This window comes from Cannabis sativa, chromosome X (genome assembly GCF_029168945.1).
Source record: "Cannabis sativa cultivar Pink pepper isolate KNU-18-1 chromosome X, ASM2916894v1, whole genome shotgun sequence".
In the NCBI taxonomy this organism is placed as follows: domain Eukaryota; kingdom Viridiplantae; phylum Streptophyta; class Magnoliopsida; order Rosales; family Cannabaceae; genus Cannabis; species Cannabis sativa.
Genome location: NC_083610.1, coordinates 27,682,349 through 27,701,340, shown reverse-complemented (window position 1 = coordinate 27,701,340; position 18,992 = coordinate 27,682,349). Strand labels below are relative to the sequence as shown.

The window sequence follows — 18,992 nt, the reverse complement described above, 5'->3', positions numbered from 1 at the left end:
GAACTTGGGCTTACATTTGGTATCAGAGCCAGCTATTTCTGTTAGAAATATTGATCCTTAGGGTTCTTGCAAGATTCGTTATTCTGAAATTTATTGTTGCTGCAATTCTTGATTTTTCTGCATTTTTTCTTTACGCAACACCCGGTTGGAACTAACCCCTCTCCGGACACGACTGCGGGAGTATCTCGCTCTCTATCTTTGTTTTGTTTTTCCTTGTTAGTACAGGAATGGAGATGTTCAGAGAAGGAGGGTCCACATCACGACCCCCAATGCTGGAAGGTGCTAATTACCCATACTGGAAAACCAAAATGCGAGCATTCTTGAGGGCGGTGAATGAAAGAGTTTGGATGGCCATAGAAGATGGTTGGACATGCCCAACGATGATGGATAACGGTGTCACCAAACCAAAACCTACGAGCTTGTGGACTCCAGATGAGATGGAGAGGGCCTATTTTAATTCGAAGGCCATGCATGCTTTGTTCAATGCAGTGTCCACAAATCAATTGAAGGTCATTGTACACTGTGAGATGGCCAAAGAGGCTTGGGAAAAACTACGAATTAAAAATGAAGGAACGGATGCTGTAAAGAAATCTCGTCTTCGTGCTTTGGCAAAAGCGTTTGAAGATTTATCAATGGAGGAAGAAGAAACGGTGGCTGAGTTCCATGCTAAATTGTGTGACATATCAAATGAATCTTATGCTTTGGGAAAGACTTATTCTAATGCAAAGCTGGTTCGTAAAGTCCTTGGAGTTCTACCTAGGAGATTTATGTCTAAAGTAACCTCCATTGAAGAAATGAGAAACGTAGAGGAACTGGATCTTGATGAACTGATTGGATCCTTGCAGAATTATGAAATGTCATTAACAAGGTGGAAGAAAGAAAAAAAGAAGATGGATGTGAACAAAGAAAAAGGGGACAACAATATTGCGTTCATTCACAAAGAAGAAAATAAGTCTATCCCAGATTTGTCTGCTGGTTTCTCAGATGAAGCTGTAGATTTGCTGACCAAGAACTATGAAAAATTCTTGAAAAAGAAGTACAAGAAACAGTGTTCTGAAGGTAAGGAAAATGCTTCCAAAAGAAATCCTCTTGGGAACTTTTGGCATGGTCAGCAACCCAGTGACAATAAGAGCATGGGCATTCAGTGTAGAGAATGTGATGGGTTCGGACACATTCAGGCCGAGTGTGCTAACACTCTCAAAAAGAAGAAAGCCCTTGTTACCACCTGGAGCGATAGTGACGAAGAAAAAGACTCTATTGCAAGCAAAAGTTCTAATGAGGATAAACAGGTAGTGGCTTTCATGGCTCAAAGTCATCAGTCTGTTGAATCTGAGGATGATGGAGTCTCCACTGTGTCTGAAGTCAACAGTAATGGAAGACAAAATGCATATGAAGAGATGTTTGCTCAATGGGAATATATGACCAAGCAGATTAGAGGTCTGAATAGTGCCAAGGAGCAGGTAGAGTCTGAAAAAGTCAAGCTGAAGGACACTGTTAAGAATCTCAACAAACTTCTTGATGAGAAGGACAATGAGATCTACAAACTTTCAGCTGAACTCTTAAGAGCTAAACTGGCTTTAGAGTTTATCCCTCCAGGAACGGCTGCCATCAATCAAACTCTTCAACTTCAAAAACCTTATGGTGATCGAACCTCTATCGGATACAAGATGTTGTATAAACAAGGAGGTAACTTGGGGGTAGAAGAGTCCATTACACCAGTGATCAACCTAGACAAAAAGGATGACAAGCAATCATCATTTCCCTCGACACCTCAGTCCTCAGACCCCACTGGAAAATTCATGTTCGATCTGGACCTACCAAGGTGAAGTTAGAAGGAAGAAGAATTGCCCCGGAGAATATATCTCAGATGGAGAGATTCATCCCAGTGTGTCACTTCTGTAACAGGAGGGGTCATATTCGACCCAGATGCTATAAGCTGCAGAACTACTTGAAAGCTATGATCAATCGACCTATGAGTTTTCAAAAACCCAATAAAACTCAAAAGGAAGGATCTCAATGTGAGTGGAGATTGAGGGCTGATCGTGAATCGAATGTTGGGTTGGTAGCTCAAGTTTCACTGTCTGCATTTCTAGAAGGACTGTGGTACTTGGATAGTGGTTGCTCTCGACACATGACGGGCAACAAGAAATTGTTAGTCAATTACAAAGAAGCAAAGGAGGGAGTTGTCACTTTTGGTGATGGAAATAAGGGCCATATTATTGGAAAAGGAGACTTGGTGATGAGTAGAGCTGCACCTCTTACTGAAGTACTGTATGTGAAAGGACTCAAGGCAAATCTGATAAGCATCGGTCAACTTTGTGATGCAAATTACACTGTAAGTTTTTCTAAAACTCATTGTTTAGTTTCATTTGATGGGTGCTCAGTCTTAACAGGGAAGAGATCTAGTGATGGTAGTTATTTGTTGGACAATGTTGTCCTGTGTAATAGTGCATCATTGGATAAATCAGATATTGGAGACTTTACTGCTATTCCAAAAGTTTTAACCAAAAGAAATAAGAGTGTTAAATCATCACCTCGTCTTTCAAGAGCTCATTCACTATTATTAATGCTATGGTATGGTCTTCTACACCTTATACTGTTGAATCTTGGGTTTAAACAAAGAAATGATGATGTTTTTGTCCTAGTGTATGCTGGTTTTGATCATGTTGTACATCGTACTCCCTTGCTTCAGAAGAAATATGATACACACATGATATGTTGTCTAGTGTTCCTCATTGCTTGTTTATGTGTCTTCATGTGTGATAATGAAAGTTCCACAAACATTTCTCAAAATGCACGTTGACTCAAAATATATAGATAACGGATATCATTTTTTTTAGAATTGGTTGAGTAAAAATACATTGGATAATCACATATTATTCTTGATGCTCTCTTAGATTTTTGTTTAATAAAGCCTTGAATTCTCATATTAATGTGTGCAACTTGGGAAGTTTTTTTTATGTGTTCTATCTGATTAATTCGTTGTGGTATATGATCATTATCTTTCTCTATTTGTTCAGCTAAGCCTTGATTGCTATCATTTTTTTTCTATGAGGCACTTCATGTCCCATCTACAGGTTCTCCAGTTCTATCGAGGAAGCTCTAAATAGGTGAATTTTTCAGGATCTTTTGAACCTTTATTTTTCCCAGCTAAAAAGGCTACCTCTTTTAGATGCAATGGGAAGAGCTTTCTTTAGTCTATTTACTAATAAGTAGTATGCTCCTTCTATATTAGTATTTCTGATTAAAAGAGGACGGCTACATCTCTGAGGGAGAGTGAAAGCCGTAGCTGGTTGCAAAAGAAAGAGCCGGAGTGTCTAAAGATAAAAAAAAAAATGGGCAACTTAATAAAATTTTTGAGAGAGTGAGCCAATGTTCTCACATGAGGTCACTTGCACACACTGAAGAAAAATCTTGGTTCAAAATCCTGTAAAAAAATTCCTCGTTTATTGTCTTTCTCAAGTGTGTGTGAATATGTGGATTGGTAGAAGTTGTCTCATCTTTTTATTAAGTATGGCTCATTGTGAAGTTGAATGAATTTGTTCTTTGCTCAAATGATCATTGCTCACTTGTTAATTGATTAGGCCACTCATTGTGTTTCCTCTTTACAAGTTGAACATGTTAATTCTTGAGATATATCATTTGGCATGTTTTTGATTGAAATAAAAATAAATCTCATTTGTAGCATCATTCGTAATATTGTGGTGATCTGATTGTTTTGCTTGGTCAATCTCTCATTTTTTTTTATATCTAATATCCATATGTTTTAGGTCATGTTGTGAGATGGTTTGTCTTTCTTCTTTAATGTTGTAATAGATACTTTGGAATTTCTTTGCAATGAGGAGTCTATGTTGCATTTTCTGTTGCCATTCAGGGGGCGCTCTTTGATAAACTTCTTATTTTCTTAGGGGGACAATTTGACATGGATTATGCTCAATGAAGGGGGAGAAATACTTATCCTTTGTGTGTAAAGTGGTAGTGGTGCATTTGTTGTTTGGTTGTTTAAAGTGTTTGCTTTTCTGTTTGTTTAGACTCTGTTATATTTTAATGGTAGCTTTGTTTCGCACTGGTATTGTTGTCATTGACCATAATTTGTCAAGGGGGAGATTGTTAGAACTATTATTTTTTGTAGTGACAAATTATGTCCAGTAGTATTCCAGTTGCATCTGGGACTCGTAGTGTTTTGTCTGGGGTTCGTACTGTTAGTGTTAGTCCACGTCAGCAAAGATATTTTAGGTTTTAATTGTTCAGATGGTAACAGCTGTCTATTTCGGGTTTCTTGGTTTAGCTGGGTATAAATACGATTTCTGGGTATTTTGTTGACGAACTTTTTGATCGGAGATTTGGGGATTACGTTCGTTTCTTTTCGTCTTGTTTCTTCTGTATGTTTCATGGCATGTCAGATCTTGGAGCTTGAGGATGTTCATCAATGGCGGAATGATCTGAATCTGGAATTGCTGAGTTCAAACTGAAGGGAGTTCAGTGTCATCTTCATCATCAGATCTGAAGGGATTTCAGGTTGAAGACATGTTGAAGAAGAGCTCAGTTGCAGCACAAGGGATTGTGCATTAACAATCAGTGTTCTTGATTGTTGTTGGTAATTCATTACTAATTGTTGTTAAGGTTGTATTTGATTCCTTTAGAGAGAATTGGAAATTGTAATATGAACCTTTGAGAATTAGTGGATGAATTTACCCTGGTACGGGGAACCCAAGCACTAGTCGGCTGAGATGTGTTCTCAGTGCAGATGAAGCTTGTAAAATTCTGGTGTTGAATCTTTGATTTTGTTCTTTTTATATTCAAGCTTAAATCAAGATAAAATCAATCTAAATATGAAAAAGATAGGTTAGACAAGAACTTGGGCTTACATGTGGTACAAGAGAAATACTAGACACATGTTCACTGGAGTAATACAAGTGAGAAATGAATATCAATGGTCTGAAAAGATCCATGAAACTTACAAAAATCATAGAGTAAATATTTAAGTTGTACGCTCGCTTCATTGAGTACACAAAAAAGTTACATTGATTTAAAGCATATGATTATCGACTTCCAAATAGAAGATTTTGTTTTTCTCCAAGTATTGCCTATGAAAGGGATATGTACAGAGGGAAGTTAAACCCTAAATTCATTATGAGCTTTTTGATACTAAAGTAAGTATAATGTGTTTTTAATCTCCATGCTAAGAAAGTATGTATCAGACTCGCCCCTATTTCTGAGGTATGATGATGTTAAGCTCAGACAAATTTATTATATGAAAAAAAACATCTTGTCAAGGTTTTCAACTAGAAAAGAAAGTAATATGTAATGAGACGATTCCACAAAGTGGTATAGAGAAATAACTGTTGGAATTTATTTCACCAGGATCTTAGATCTACTCACAAGTATGTTGTTTAACCCCCTAAATATGAACTTTCTAAAACGATAAATAAACACATATAAAGTTAAGAAAACCTTACATTGGTTGCAGCGGAATTAATGTCTCCTTCCACTCAGATCTCTAACCCTTGTATCATTTCTGTCGCAGAGTATTATCAAGATCTGAGCCCGAATGTCCTTCTCTTTGTGTGTGATCCTTCACAGTCTTCCAATCTATGATTGAGTTACCACTTGCTGTGTGTGGGCACTTACTCTATCACTAAGGTTCGAAATTTATGAAGAGGAAAAGAGAGAGAATCAGTTCAGCCAAAGAAAAGAAAGGGAAGGCTCAGTTTTCTGTGAAGAGAAATTTTTCTGACAGAACAGGTTATTCAAAACTTGTGATTTGACTGAGCCATCACTTTCTATTTATAGGCAACTACTAGGTTTAGGTTAGGAATTATTTGGCATTAAAATAATGAAAATATCAATTTGAAAAACCTATATAAGTGGTCGGCCATGGTGTGTGTAATGGGCCCCACTTGGTTTTGCAGTTTTCACAAATTTTATTTCTATTTTCTCAAAAACGCCAATTTTCCAATTCTAACCATTTAAATGCCAAAAATAATTATTTAATAACTAAAGTAGATTATTAAATAATATTGTCATTTAATTTAATTATTAATAAGACATATAAAGTCTATTAATAAATAAATAAACCTAGAATCTCTTTTCTTTACAATTTCGTCCCTGCTTAGTGAAAATTCACAAATTAGACATACTCTAACTTTAGAATTATAATTGATTAATCGCAAATCAATTATTGAGTCTTACAAGCAGAATATTCTCAACTAGAATGGGGACCATGGATCTATATGCTGAGCTTCCAATAAGTGAACCGAATTTACTAAGTAAATTCCTACTTTTAAATTCTTCGTTGAATCCACTCTTAGAACTTAGAATTGCACTCTCAGACTTATATAGAGCATATTATATGTTCCACGTTATAGATATGCTATCTCATTTAACCATTGTTATAATCTTATTGTGATCAAAGATCCTCTATATAGATGATTTCTATCGAGATGGGATAATTTTAACGTTCTCACCCCTCAATGTATTTTGCCCCTTAAAACACTTAGCTACCTGTAAATGATGTTTAGTGATCTAAGAATTAGTCACTTAAACAAGAGCTCATCCATTTAGCTAAGCTCGAAGGGAATCATCACTTGACTTCTATACACCAGTAGAAGCTATAGATTCCATATTTATGTTCAGCACTCCCACTCAATCATACTATCATGTTCCCAAAATATACGTATCACCTTAACCCAAAAGTAGGCTTAACTAATAAATTAAAGAACATGACTTGGAAAGATATAACCGTAAGTTTATAATATCTTAACTAAGTACACATCATCGCTGATTATCACATTAGTGTAAATCCAAAAGACTGATGAAACAGGGACTTAGTCTTTTGATTCATATGATCACAATCACATTCCACTGTGTTGACGATACTGTAATTATGAATAAACATATGATCTGGACTTATCTGATTTTGTGTGTAAATGCAATAAACATATTAAACCATTAGCATGCAAAATTCTTGCAAACATAAATCACTTCAAATTTCTTATAATGATAACTAATCAGATTGTAAAGAGTTTTATTTAGGGCATAAAACCCAACAATAACAAGAGGGAAGAAACAACTTAAGAGTTAGAGTCGTAAATACGGGAGTAATATCCCGAATTGTTCAAGTAAATTTTAAGGATAAAATTTCTATAAGGAGGGGAAGGTTGTAATATCCTAGAAACCTAATTATAAATTATTAGGATTTAATATATATTATTGGTTAATTAAGTCGTAATGAGTAGGATTATGATCCTACTAACTTTTTTTTTTTTGAATATGATCCTACTAACTTAATTTAGCATAAATTATAAATTTTGCTATAAGTGGATAAATAATTGTAATTTATTAATTACGGAGATTTATTTGAAATAAGTGAATATAATATGAGTTATATGTGAAATAATTTTTTTTCAAGTTTAGCATCCCTAGAGACCCGATTGGAGGCCAAAATTGTCACAACAATTTTAGTTAGAAATATTAATGAAATTATTGAAATAAGTTGATTTTAGAAATATCACAGTATTTTGGGGTACTCAGAGTTGACCAAATACCCTAAAATTAAAGATTTCATAGTAGCTAAAAAATGATAAGATAATTATTAATAATAAAATTTTTATTAATATTATTATATAATTATTATTATCACAGTTATATTATTATTATTATTATTATTATTAAAACTTATAGTCAGATAAGTTTATTTATATATATATGTTTTAAGTTTATAAACAAAATAGTACGAACAAACCCTCCGTCCTCCGTCGAATGAAACCCACATCGCCCTCTATCCATTTTCTTTGATTTTCCACCCGTAATCTAGCGATCTAAGCTCTGGTAGTAGCGGGATAGCAAATCCTTAAAGACGGAAAGTTTAAAATATGGTTTAATTTTGTTCTAAGTTAAAAATAATTAGTTTTATATAGTGGCTTTGTGATTTGGAGTAGTTATGGAGATTTTGACTTCGTAGAATTGTTCTTTGGTAGCTATGGGACTAGTTTTGGTGGTTACTTGTTGAATTTGAGGTGATTTTGAGTTAGAAATCGAGTTTGGAACTTTTTAAAGCTTAGTCCGAACGTTAATGGAGTTTTTTGTTTAAGGGCGCTCTTTTAATTTCGGTTACGTTGGGAATGTAGTATATATGGTATATATGTGTCCTATGAAGTTTGGAATGATTTAGATAGGTTTTGGGAGTATTTTGGCGAGTGTGAAATTTGGTATTTTCATGTTCTACCGTTTTTGGAAATTATTAGGAGATAAGAAATTGTATTTTTGTCATAACTTTCGACTTAGCTATCCCTTTTTGACGTTCTATATACAATTTTGAAGCTTGCAACCATCCCTACAATATGATGTATGTTTTGGAGTAAAAAAAAAAGTTTTATTTTAGTGTTTTTATACCGTGGGGTTGGTAAAATCCTTAGATTGTCTTATGTGAATATTAAGTAGTGTTTTGGGGTAAACACTTATTGGTTTACCGTTGCTGTGACATAGGGCCAAGATCACTAGGAATGTTTCTCCACTTGGGTTGGCCGACATGCATCAATTTGGATTAAAGGTAAGAAAAGTATATTTCACTACATAGCATGTTATGTTGTAATGCAATTAATATTGTTGAGAATTGATTGCTATTGGGATTAAGATATGGATATTATTGTTATATAATAAAAAGATTGATTGATTAAGCAATGATAATAGGATGATACCATGAATGTGATATATGGGCTCACTTTATTAGGTAATGTTGTAGACCTGGCGACGTACCTTATTAGGTACGGGCAATGAAACCTTATTAGGTAATGAAACCTTTGTTGGGTTTCTTCCTGGCAGCATACCTTATTAGGTACGGACAATAGTGACTTGTGAGTACAGGACGTAGGTACGGACTCATCTGATTAGGCGATACAATATATTGGTGTCAGGTTGTGGCACGGGCTCACCTTATTAGGTGATGCAATTATGTGATATATGGGTGCAAGTATTTGGCACGGGCTCAACTTATTAGGTGATGTGATTATGTGATATGTGGTTGCTAAGCTATGGCACGGGCTTGCCTGATTAGGCAATGCAATACAAGACTATTAGATTAAAGAAACGACTTGCATGATTAAACAATGTGATATAATGAAGATGGTTACTTTATGAGGTAACATATATATAATTTATATTATTGAATGAATATGATTTCTATTATTGGTATAAGAGTTTTGTATTACCAAATATTTGTATACTGATGTTTATTCGTGGCTGATATGAAAAGTGATTTAGATTTCATCTTATGAGTAATGTGTGATTATTTTATTCTGATTGTCTATCTATAAATGATTATATTCGAATAATAAACTATATGAATATTGTTATTAATTTTTCTTGTTAATTCCTTGTGACTCACGAGTGCTATGTGGTGCAAGTAAAGGCAAATAAAAACTAGATTAACCATGAGGTGACAGTCTTGTCCAGAAATATACAAATTGACCCCACCGGCTTGTGAGCCAAGGTTCTAGGAGTTGTTTAGGGATGTATCTACTGTCTATTTCACTTTTTGTGTTTTGAATTGTTGTCGTACATAGTCTGATTGTAAACCTTTTATAACAGGGATCCCCGAAATACATTTTTAATGCCATTATGATGCCCATTTTTAGTGTTTTATTTTCGTCATGTTTTTAATATCATCACTATTTTTAATAATTAATTAATCTATTATAATTAAACTAATTTATAAAATTACACTTGTGGGGTCCCTATGGGATAGGGCGTTACAAACTTAGGTGACATCCAAACTTGAGGTATGTTTTTCTTAGTGTTCTTGAAGGTTTTAAGGTTCTAATGTTAGGTTTTGAAGAGGATTATGATAAGCAGGTTCTTTGTATGCTTACCTTGTTAGAGCTTATTTTTTTGATTATAAATTAGGATTATCTAAGCTTTAGTTGATGATTTTAGGACCTTTGTGCCAAGAGTTGGGTGAGTTGAGATCAAGAACTCAAAAACTCACTCAACAATGGTAAGTTTATAATTTTGATGCATTTTTGAGTTTTGAGTATTTGGTTATGTTAATTTTATGTTGTTAAACTATTCTGGAACGTTTTAATAGGTTTGGAGGAGTTTTGGGTTGGTTTTGGTGCAAAAACTAGGTTACTCGTTTCTGCAGTAGAAATTGGTTAACCGGTTCTACGTTGTACTATGGAATTGGTCAACCGGTTGACCCAGTGGGGAACCCTATTTTTTCTGAAACGAGTTAGCCGTTTGGGGTGTTTATCCAAAACTTAGTTTTATGTGTTTTATCGATCTTAAGGCTATTTCTAAGCTAGTATCAATTAGGGTTTGTCAAGTTTTGAGTTTAGGGCCTACTTCTAGTTTGATTAAGTTATTTATCAAGTGTTGTTTGCATGACATAGGGCCCTAGATTGTCGAGCACCATTCCACTCAAGTCAGCTCCGACACTTGACTTTGGACTTGAGGTAAGGAAAGGCAATTACACTGCTTAGCATGTCAAAATAAGATACGGTAATTACTGCTGTTAAGAAACAGTTATTATTCTCCTTTGAAACTGCTATTCAGTTTCTTATTTATCAATTGTTTAATTACACAATAATAGTGACATAAGAAACTCGATGGTGTCGAGGGTTAACGATACTTTATGTTGACCTCGCTTCTAGCCAACGACAATTAGTCTTAATAATAAGAGATAAGGGATATGGTATAGATATAATATGAAAAGATAAGTAAAGAACACAAGGTTTTTAAAGAGGTTCGACCCCGTTAAGTTCGGTAATAGCCTACTCCCCTTGATTTGTATTGACTTAAGAATAAAGAACACAATGTTTCCTCCATTAAAGCTCCTACAGTGAAATCTCTGAGTATGCTCTCCTAGAACTTTCTAAAGTTTATTCTTTCCACCCCTTTACTAGTGAGAATGGATCACTATTTATAGGGCTACATGCTTGAGGGAAGGTTTCCCTTTTTCTTAAAATGTCTATAATTAGTAAGAACATATATTATATATTTAAAATACACAAACTGTGGGATCTGGACAACTTACCATATCTCTATGATATGCCAGATTTATAGGGATTATTCTTGGGCTTGACGATGCAAATTATGAAATTGCTAAGTGTTGATTCTCTTCTCGGCTTATCCATAGCTCGGCTGGAAAGACACTGTCCATGTAGGTGTGTGATGTGCCCTACTCGATGCATCTCTCTCAGGCAGATGTGGGAAATCAAGTCCACGTGTCACAGGCATGTGATGCCACGTCATAGTGAAAAAATTGGGATAACATTTGCCCCCCAAGTCTGTACGGGACTTCTGAAGTTGCGTGTAGACTTTATCTGAGCTGACTTTACATTTGAATGGGTGACATTTGTCGAGTGCGTCTGTTCATGATTTGATGTGAGTGTGACTAGGCGTCCCTTCAGTTTTCGGCTAATTAATGCTCTGAATAATTAGTATCTCGAGACACGTCTTCTTTTGCATGCTTTTGACGGCTATTGTTCCTTCGCACTGGATTGCGTTTGATTTCCCAATATTTGCTTTTGGGGGGAGATCGAAGAGTCTGAGCGTTTGAATTGATTACCCTTTTTTACAAGCTATCTTATAAATAGTATTGCAAACTTTCATAAGTTACTTTTACTGTAAAGCCCGCTTAGTTTAATTTGGAAATTAGCAGTTAAGTATGATTAATTATGAAATTATTTATAGCTATTTAAATAATTTATTATACTGTTATTTATTGAATTTAGAAATGCATTGCTATGTCATTCAGTGGTTTTCATATTTTGCATTTTCGGTGCCCGGTATTTTGGAACTCGGTGTTTGGCTCAGTAGAAATCACAACTTAGTATGTTAGTTGTTTGGGGTGGTTTATTAGACATTGGGAATGTCGGGAATGGCCGGGAATTTAGAATTTCCCAAAAATACCCCTTTAGTGTTTATTATGTGGTTTTAGTATGGAGGGGCAAAATGGTCTTTTTGCCCCATTAGTATTTTGTCTTTTAGTGAATTTATTATTTGAAAATAAACGTTTAATTATTAGTTATTTGGCTGAAATGGTTATATGCTAGGTGTCCTTTATTCATTTTTCATTTTACAACAAAATTACACTTAGAAAAAAAGATAGAATTTTCAAAGCTCTTTACTCTCTCAAGCCTCTCTCTTTTCGGCCCTCTTTGAGCAGCAAGGAGGTGGAGTTTTCCCTGGTAATTCAAGCTCATTTTGAGCAGATTTAGTGTTCCCTATTTGCTAGTAAGCTTTCTTCATCCTTCTTTAATGTTTCTTGAAGTTTTTAAAGAGAAAATGGTTGATGCATGCATGTTTGTTAGTTGTTGTTGCTGCTGTGAATTTGTCCTTAATTTCAGAGGTTTAAAGCTTGTTAGATTAGGGTTATTTAAGTTGTTTTGATGCATGATTATTAGGTTGAGCAAGCTATAGTTTTTCTATGAAAAATATGTGATTTTTGAAAGAAATTGTATAATCTGTTGCTGTGATGTTGCTTGATGTTTTTAGTTGTTTTCGGAGGCTTAGTTATGCTTGTTTAAGTTGATTCAAGCTAGTTTGAATGCATGTTAGGTGGTTTTGCTCAAGTTTGAGTTTAGAACTCAAAGCTTGAGCTCCAATGGCAGTTTTCATATCTGTGGTTTCTGGGTTGTTTTAATGCTTTGGAAATGTTCTAGGGGTGGTATAGAACAGGTTTGGAAGGTTTCATGTGATTTGGGGTTGATTTGTGCAAGTTATGAAAATTTGGGTTTGCTGCCTGTGAGGAACCGGAATTCCGGTTGTGCATCCGGAATTCCGAATGAGGGTTCTGAATTTTCCAGAACCGGTCTACCGGTTGGGGAATTTTCAGAAACCCTAGTTTTCCTCGTTTTTATATTTTTAGGGGTATTGCCATGCTTTTTATCGATAGGGGAACTTTTAGTTCCTAGTTTAAGTCCCCGGGAAGTGATTTAGCGTGTCACTTATAGTGTTGTGATTTTTATGGTTTAGGAGTCTGTAATCCGCCGCTCAGCTAAAGTTCCAGTCAGGTTGACCGGCACACCTGAATTCGGAATCCAGGTAAGATTAGTATAACAGTATGCATATGTAGATTACATGTTTAGCGAGCATGTAGGAAGCCTGTTAGATTACATTAGTTGTATGTTGGCTTCGAACCATCCAACCCTGTCACGTCGGTACGAGTGCCGGAGTATGACCAGCAGCCGGAGTATGACCGGTTCGACCGATCAGGCTGACACTTGGTTGGTGGTTCCGTACTATTGACGTATCCCGTCGGTACAGGCTGGAGTATGACCAGCAGCCGGAGTATGACCGGTTCGACCGATCAGGTTGTTACGTGTCAATAGTACCGTCCCTATGAACGTTCAGAACTCAGTACCATGTTGGACATGGCAGTAGTGGCTCAGTACCGTGTTGGACACGGCAGTAGCGAGACTCAGTATCGTGTTGGACACGGCAGTTAGGGTTATGATCAGGGGTATGGGCGTCTGATCATGACCGGGATTTATGTATGAGTATTATTATGCTTTTCTTACTGAGTCTGTCGACTCACAGTTCTACGTTTATGTGTAGGTAAAGGCAAGGCTAAAGCTGATGGACCGTGAGCGAGCTTATGAAGGTTGTACATGTCGGGGCGGTTAGGCCTGGAGCGTACGATCATCGGGACAGCGAGGCTGATTTTGTAACTAGTTGCTAGGCGACATTATTTTGTATAAACAGTTAAAACTTTTAGTAAATGATTTTGTTATCGGGATCCCGAGTCTTTTGTAATAAAATTTTATAAGTTTAATTAAAAAGGAAAAAATTTAATTAATCACGTTTTCCATAAACCTCGTTGATTAGCAACGAGCTGCACAGCATGTTTAAAAATCACGTAATACACCTATGTTAGTTAGGGTGTTACATTTACCATTTTCTTCATGAAACCATTTCACAGCAGAAAAGAGTTTTCTTTCTTTAAGTTTGTAGTGGGATTCTAGCAGAAGTATCCAAAGAGCTTCATCTGGACAACATCAAGGCTTCATACAGTGAGTAAGTTTCTCATATTTCTCTCTTTTAACTTTGTATTTTCAAATTTCTAGGTTTCCATTGTAGAAAATACAACTGTTCTTGACAGGTTGTAGGAGTTATGTAGAAAATCTAGGCTCGAAACTTTGTAATTTTTTTTGTAATAGACCGTACGGCTTCATTGCTTACGACATTTTTGTTGGGTTTTATGCCCTAAATAAAACTCTGTTTCAATGTAATCCAGATTATTCAATATCAATAAAGTAACAGAAGTATTTTTCATTCATTTGTGTATGTTTTGGTTCACTTAATCAATTGTTTGTCTATTTGATTTATAAATTCATCCAAACCCCTTTTCACATACTTGATCATGTTTATTGTGTTGTCAACACAGTGGAAAGTAAACATGACTATGTGAATAAAGTATTCCTAGATTTATCAAAACACTGGGTTTTACTGATATGACATTCTACACCAGAGTTTACTTGCATTTGGAGAAATGTTATGCTCTTTCCAGAACATAGGTTAAAGTAAAGCTCAGGTTGGATGCATAGGAGTATGCATTGGAATGGACCGATATTGAACTTTGAAATAGATTTTGAAACTTACCGTAAATATCTACTCAATTCAATATCATAGGTTGATCCTAGATCACATGATCGAAAATCCTGATACGGTTAGGCTCAATTTCAAGAGTATTATTCGTGTTCTTTGATTTGTTAGTTAAGCCTAATTTTTGGTCAGGGCAATACATACATTTTGGGAACACGGTAGTGCGATTGAGTGGGAGCGCTAACATAAATATGGAATCTATAGCTTCTATCTGGCGAATAGTAAGCAAAGGGTGATTTCCTTCGAGCTTAACCAAACGAGATAAATGATTGAGTACTCATTTCACTTAGTTGAAATATCATTTATACAGGGTTAAGTGTTTTAAGGATAAAATACATTGTAGGGTGTTACGGTAATTAAGTCCCTTTACAGTGTAAATCATCCATATAGAGGATCATTGATCACATTAGGATTATAACAATGGATAACTAATGATGTGTCTATATGGTGGAACATATAGAGCATTCTATATACTGAGAGTGCAATTCTGAGTTCTATGTGTGGATTCAACGAAGAATTAATAAGTCAGTGAATTTAAGTGGTAAATTCTAGATCTGCTTATTGGAAGCTCGGATATATAGACCCATGGTCCCCCCACTAGTTGAGATAATATTACTTGTAAGACTCATTTAATTGATTTTAATTAATCAATTATAATTCTCAAGATAGACTGTGTCTATTTGAGAATTTATCACTTATTAAGGGCAAAACAGTAAATAGAGATTTTGAAGGGCATATTTATTAATTAGGAAACTTTAATTAGTTTTATTATTAATAAAATAAATGACAATATATTATTTGATAATTAATTTTAATTATTAAATAATTAGATTTGACATTTATGTGGTTGAACAAAGGAATTGGCAGTTTTTGACAAAACAGGAAACTATCAATGTAGGAAAAGGAAAGTTGGAAAAGTGGCAAGCCTTGTTTCCACAATGCCTAGGCCGGCCACTTAAGTTCCCTTTTCCCTTTTATTTTTTCAATATTAAATGTCAATTAATTCAATCATAGCCCTGGGTGGTCTTCTATAAATAGAAGGCAAAGGCTTCAGTTTTCACATCATCTGATACACAACATTATTCCGACAGAATTTTCTCTCTGAAAATTCTCTCTGAGCCGCCACCCTCTCTCTCTCTATTCCTTCACTGTTTCGAAATCTATAAGTGCTAGAGTAGCGCCCACACACATCAAGTAATACCTCAATCATAGTGAGGAAGGCTGTGTAGAATTCAGAAACAACAAAGAAGGACTATCGGGCTCAGATCTTGATTATACTCTGCTACAGAAAGGAATCAAGGGTTAGAGATCTGAGTGGGAGGAGACATATATTCCGCTGCACCCAATGTAAGAATTTCTGATACTCTTATGTGTTTAATTTTCTATCGTTTTAGAAGTTCATATTTAGGTTGTTAATTGATTTGCTTGCAAGAAATTTGGACATAAAACGATTTGCTTATATTTTGGATTGTATCATGTTGCTTTGTGTGTCATATTGATGTTTGATTGTTGTTTGTGAATTCTGGGAAAAATAGTTACTTTTCTGCCTCTATAATTATTTTTGTTGGATAGTTTGGAAAATTCTAAGCAATTTACTTTTTTACAGAACTCGATTTCGATTTAATTTGAATTAGTTATGAATTTTTGAAAATTGGAAAAATCGGGATGATGAACCTCATCACACGCGCGTGGAATGGCTGCATGCAGCCTCCCTGCGCCGTGTGAGCTCGGCCATTCCCCCTAGAACGCGCGCAGATGAGCATGCATGGCATGCCATCCGTACAGTTCATCCAATTTTTCATTTTTTTTTTCGATTTTTCATGCTATTTCATGGAATTAAATTCCGATTTTTTGTGTAGTTTTGTATGTTGATTTTTGTTTTTCAAATTTCAAATCTAATTATCATAAATAAATTAATTTTAATTTTTAAAATTAATTTTAGATATTAGTGTAATTTGATTTTGAAAATAGGAAAAATCAAGTTTTGCTTACCTCTTTTCTTATTTCCTTTAAAATTTGATTATTTTATTTTTTTTTAAGGTCAGATATTAATTTTTTTTTTGGTAACTTGACCTTAATTAGAATAAGATCAAAATAATCATGATAATTTTAAAAGAGGAAATAAGGTATTTTTGCTAACTTTTTAAATTTTGTTATTTTTTAATTAAATTAAATTGTAAAACAAGAAAAGGGTATGCATTTACCATTTTCTATTTTATTTTTTAATTTATTAAATAACATGAAATTTAAAAGGAAAGTTAGCAATTTAATTTTGAAATGACATTTAGGTTACCCAAAACCTAATTTTTCAAAATGGTAGGTTTAATTTTAATTTTATTTTTCGAAATACATGTTTAAAATTAAATAAATCCTACATCCAACTATCCAAATCTAACCTTGTTGCAGGAGTATGTGTTTTAGATTGTTTGTAAGTTCTCTAAAACCTATTATTGCTTGATCTAAATTGCCTTGGTTAACTTGATGCTAGATCCAATGATCTAATTTGAACCAAAGGTTCAATTGATGATAGATCAAGTAAATAATTTGTAACAGGTAATTTTTACAAACTTCTTTCATCTGTGTATGACCTAGCAACATGATAGGATCCATCCAAGTGTGTATGCCTGTGTGAGCCTATATGTTTAATTTCTGTTATAGATACATATAGGTTGTTGTTGCTAAATAAAATATCATAACTGATAGATTTTATTTAGGCTCATTTAGTAGTGAGCCTATTCAATTAATAACAGTTGTTCATTTTAAGGTTAAATTCCTCTCTTTTGGGCCTTGTGTGAGAGTTGGGAGCCTTAGAAGTGGGTACGACATACTGGACCCAGCCCCCCCTCACATGAACAACCCCAATTGTGAAGGCCCATTTGCCTGATTTGGATAACTGTGCTAGGTTAATTATATTAGTTTGACCTAATAAAAAATTGATTAGCAACATAATTAATTTCATTCTTCCTTGAAATTAATTTAAGAAAAACATAGTTTGAATAGTTATATTCTAGAAAGCTATATGTATTTTTCTTGTGTTTAATTAAATATGGAATTATAACCATATAAATTTTTTCTGAATCTTAATTTTATAATTTCATGAAATATTCCTATTTAAGTTGAGATTTAGTTAAATCTATCAAATCAACTTAGATTTGAATATTTTTGAATTTCCTATTATAAATTAAGTTGAGGAATTTTAGGAATTGGTTATTAAGATTCTTTAGATATTTTTTTTAAGTTGATATTTTATAAATATGGGAACTTAAAAATGGAATATCTTCTAAATTAAGTGGTTACTACTTAATTGGTAATATTTAATTAAGTCATTGATTGAAGAATATTTTAAGTTGGGTATTTAGATTTTTTCTAAACAACTTAAATAAGATATTTTTCAAAATTATTCCATTTTTGAAATTTAATTAAAGTTTTTACTTTAATTTGTAATATTTCATTATTGAGATATGGAATATAAATGATTAAACAAAATACATATTTTTTAAATAATGAGCTTTAATAAAGAGAAATTCGATCTCCATTGTTGGTTTTACATAGCTATTGTTTTAGTGAGTAATCCTCCCTAATGGAGGAATGTTCATTAGCAAGTTAGCGCCGTTTAATCTCGAAAGATAAGTATTCTTATAAGTTTTTTATATGGTTTATGACCACCCTAATGGTGGCGACTGTATAAGGCTTACAAGAGTGCGAAACAATGGTAGAAGCTCATAAGATAGAATTGCCTTGACTCTCGCCTAAACGGGACAACGCTGAATTCCAATCTTGATCGAATAAAAGGTTGCTAGAATGTTTGACATTTTAGATGAATTGACAACTCTATTCAATGGATGATGCTTTGACTCTCGCCTAAACGGGACATTGTATCAGTTTGTTGGAAACCTTGGAAAATAAACTATGTTAGATTTAGTATTTTTCATAACATATGTGATTATTTGTTTTCTGAACCTGTGTATGAATTTATAGAACCAAAACCTTACTTCTGTTTATTGATATGTTGTAGTGCCAATATAAATAACCCTCATCCCGATCTACTCCTAGTTAGTATCTTTGCAAAAGAACTCAATAGTGTGAAAATGCATCCTGGTAGTTGCATTAACTCGCACCTATTGTTGATGAATCTGAAATTCCAAAAGGCAAATCTACTAGGAATTGATTTATCAAGGGAACAATGGGTAAGACTCATACTGAATAGTCTTCCTCAGGAGTATGATAGTTTTGTTCTATATTACTTATTGAACAATCCTCACTCCTCCGACATGGACAAACTCGAGACTGAGTTGAGGGCCCATGAGCGGAATCTGATTGCAATGGGACCTCCTGATATTGCAAACTTTAATCACAGGAAGAAGATTAAGCATGAGGGCTCTAACAAA

The 18,992-nt window shown here is 34.3% G+C and overlaps 1 protein-coding gene across 1 annotated transcript; it reads left to right on the top strand.

The window, feature by feature from the left end:
• The first annotated feature begins 227 nt into the window (after positions 1-227).
• LOC133032113 (uncharacterized) lies at positions 228-1,826 on the top strand. Its single transcript, XM_061105953.1, has one exon. The coding sequence runs from the start codon at positions 228-230 to the stop codon at positions 1,824-1,826; it is 1,599 nt and encodes a 532-aa protein (XP_060961936.1).
• Positions 1,827-18,992: the final 17,166 nt, after the last annotated feature.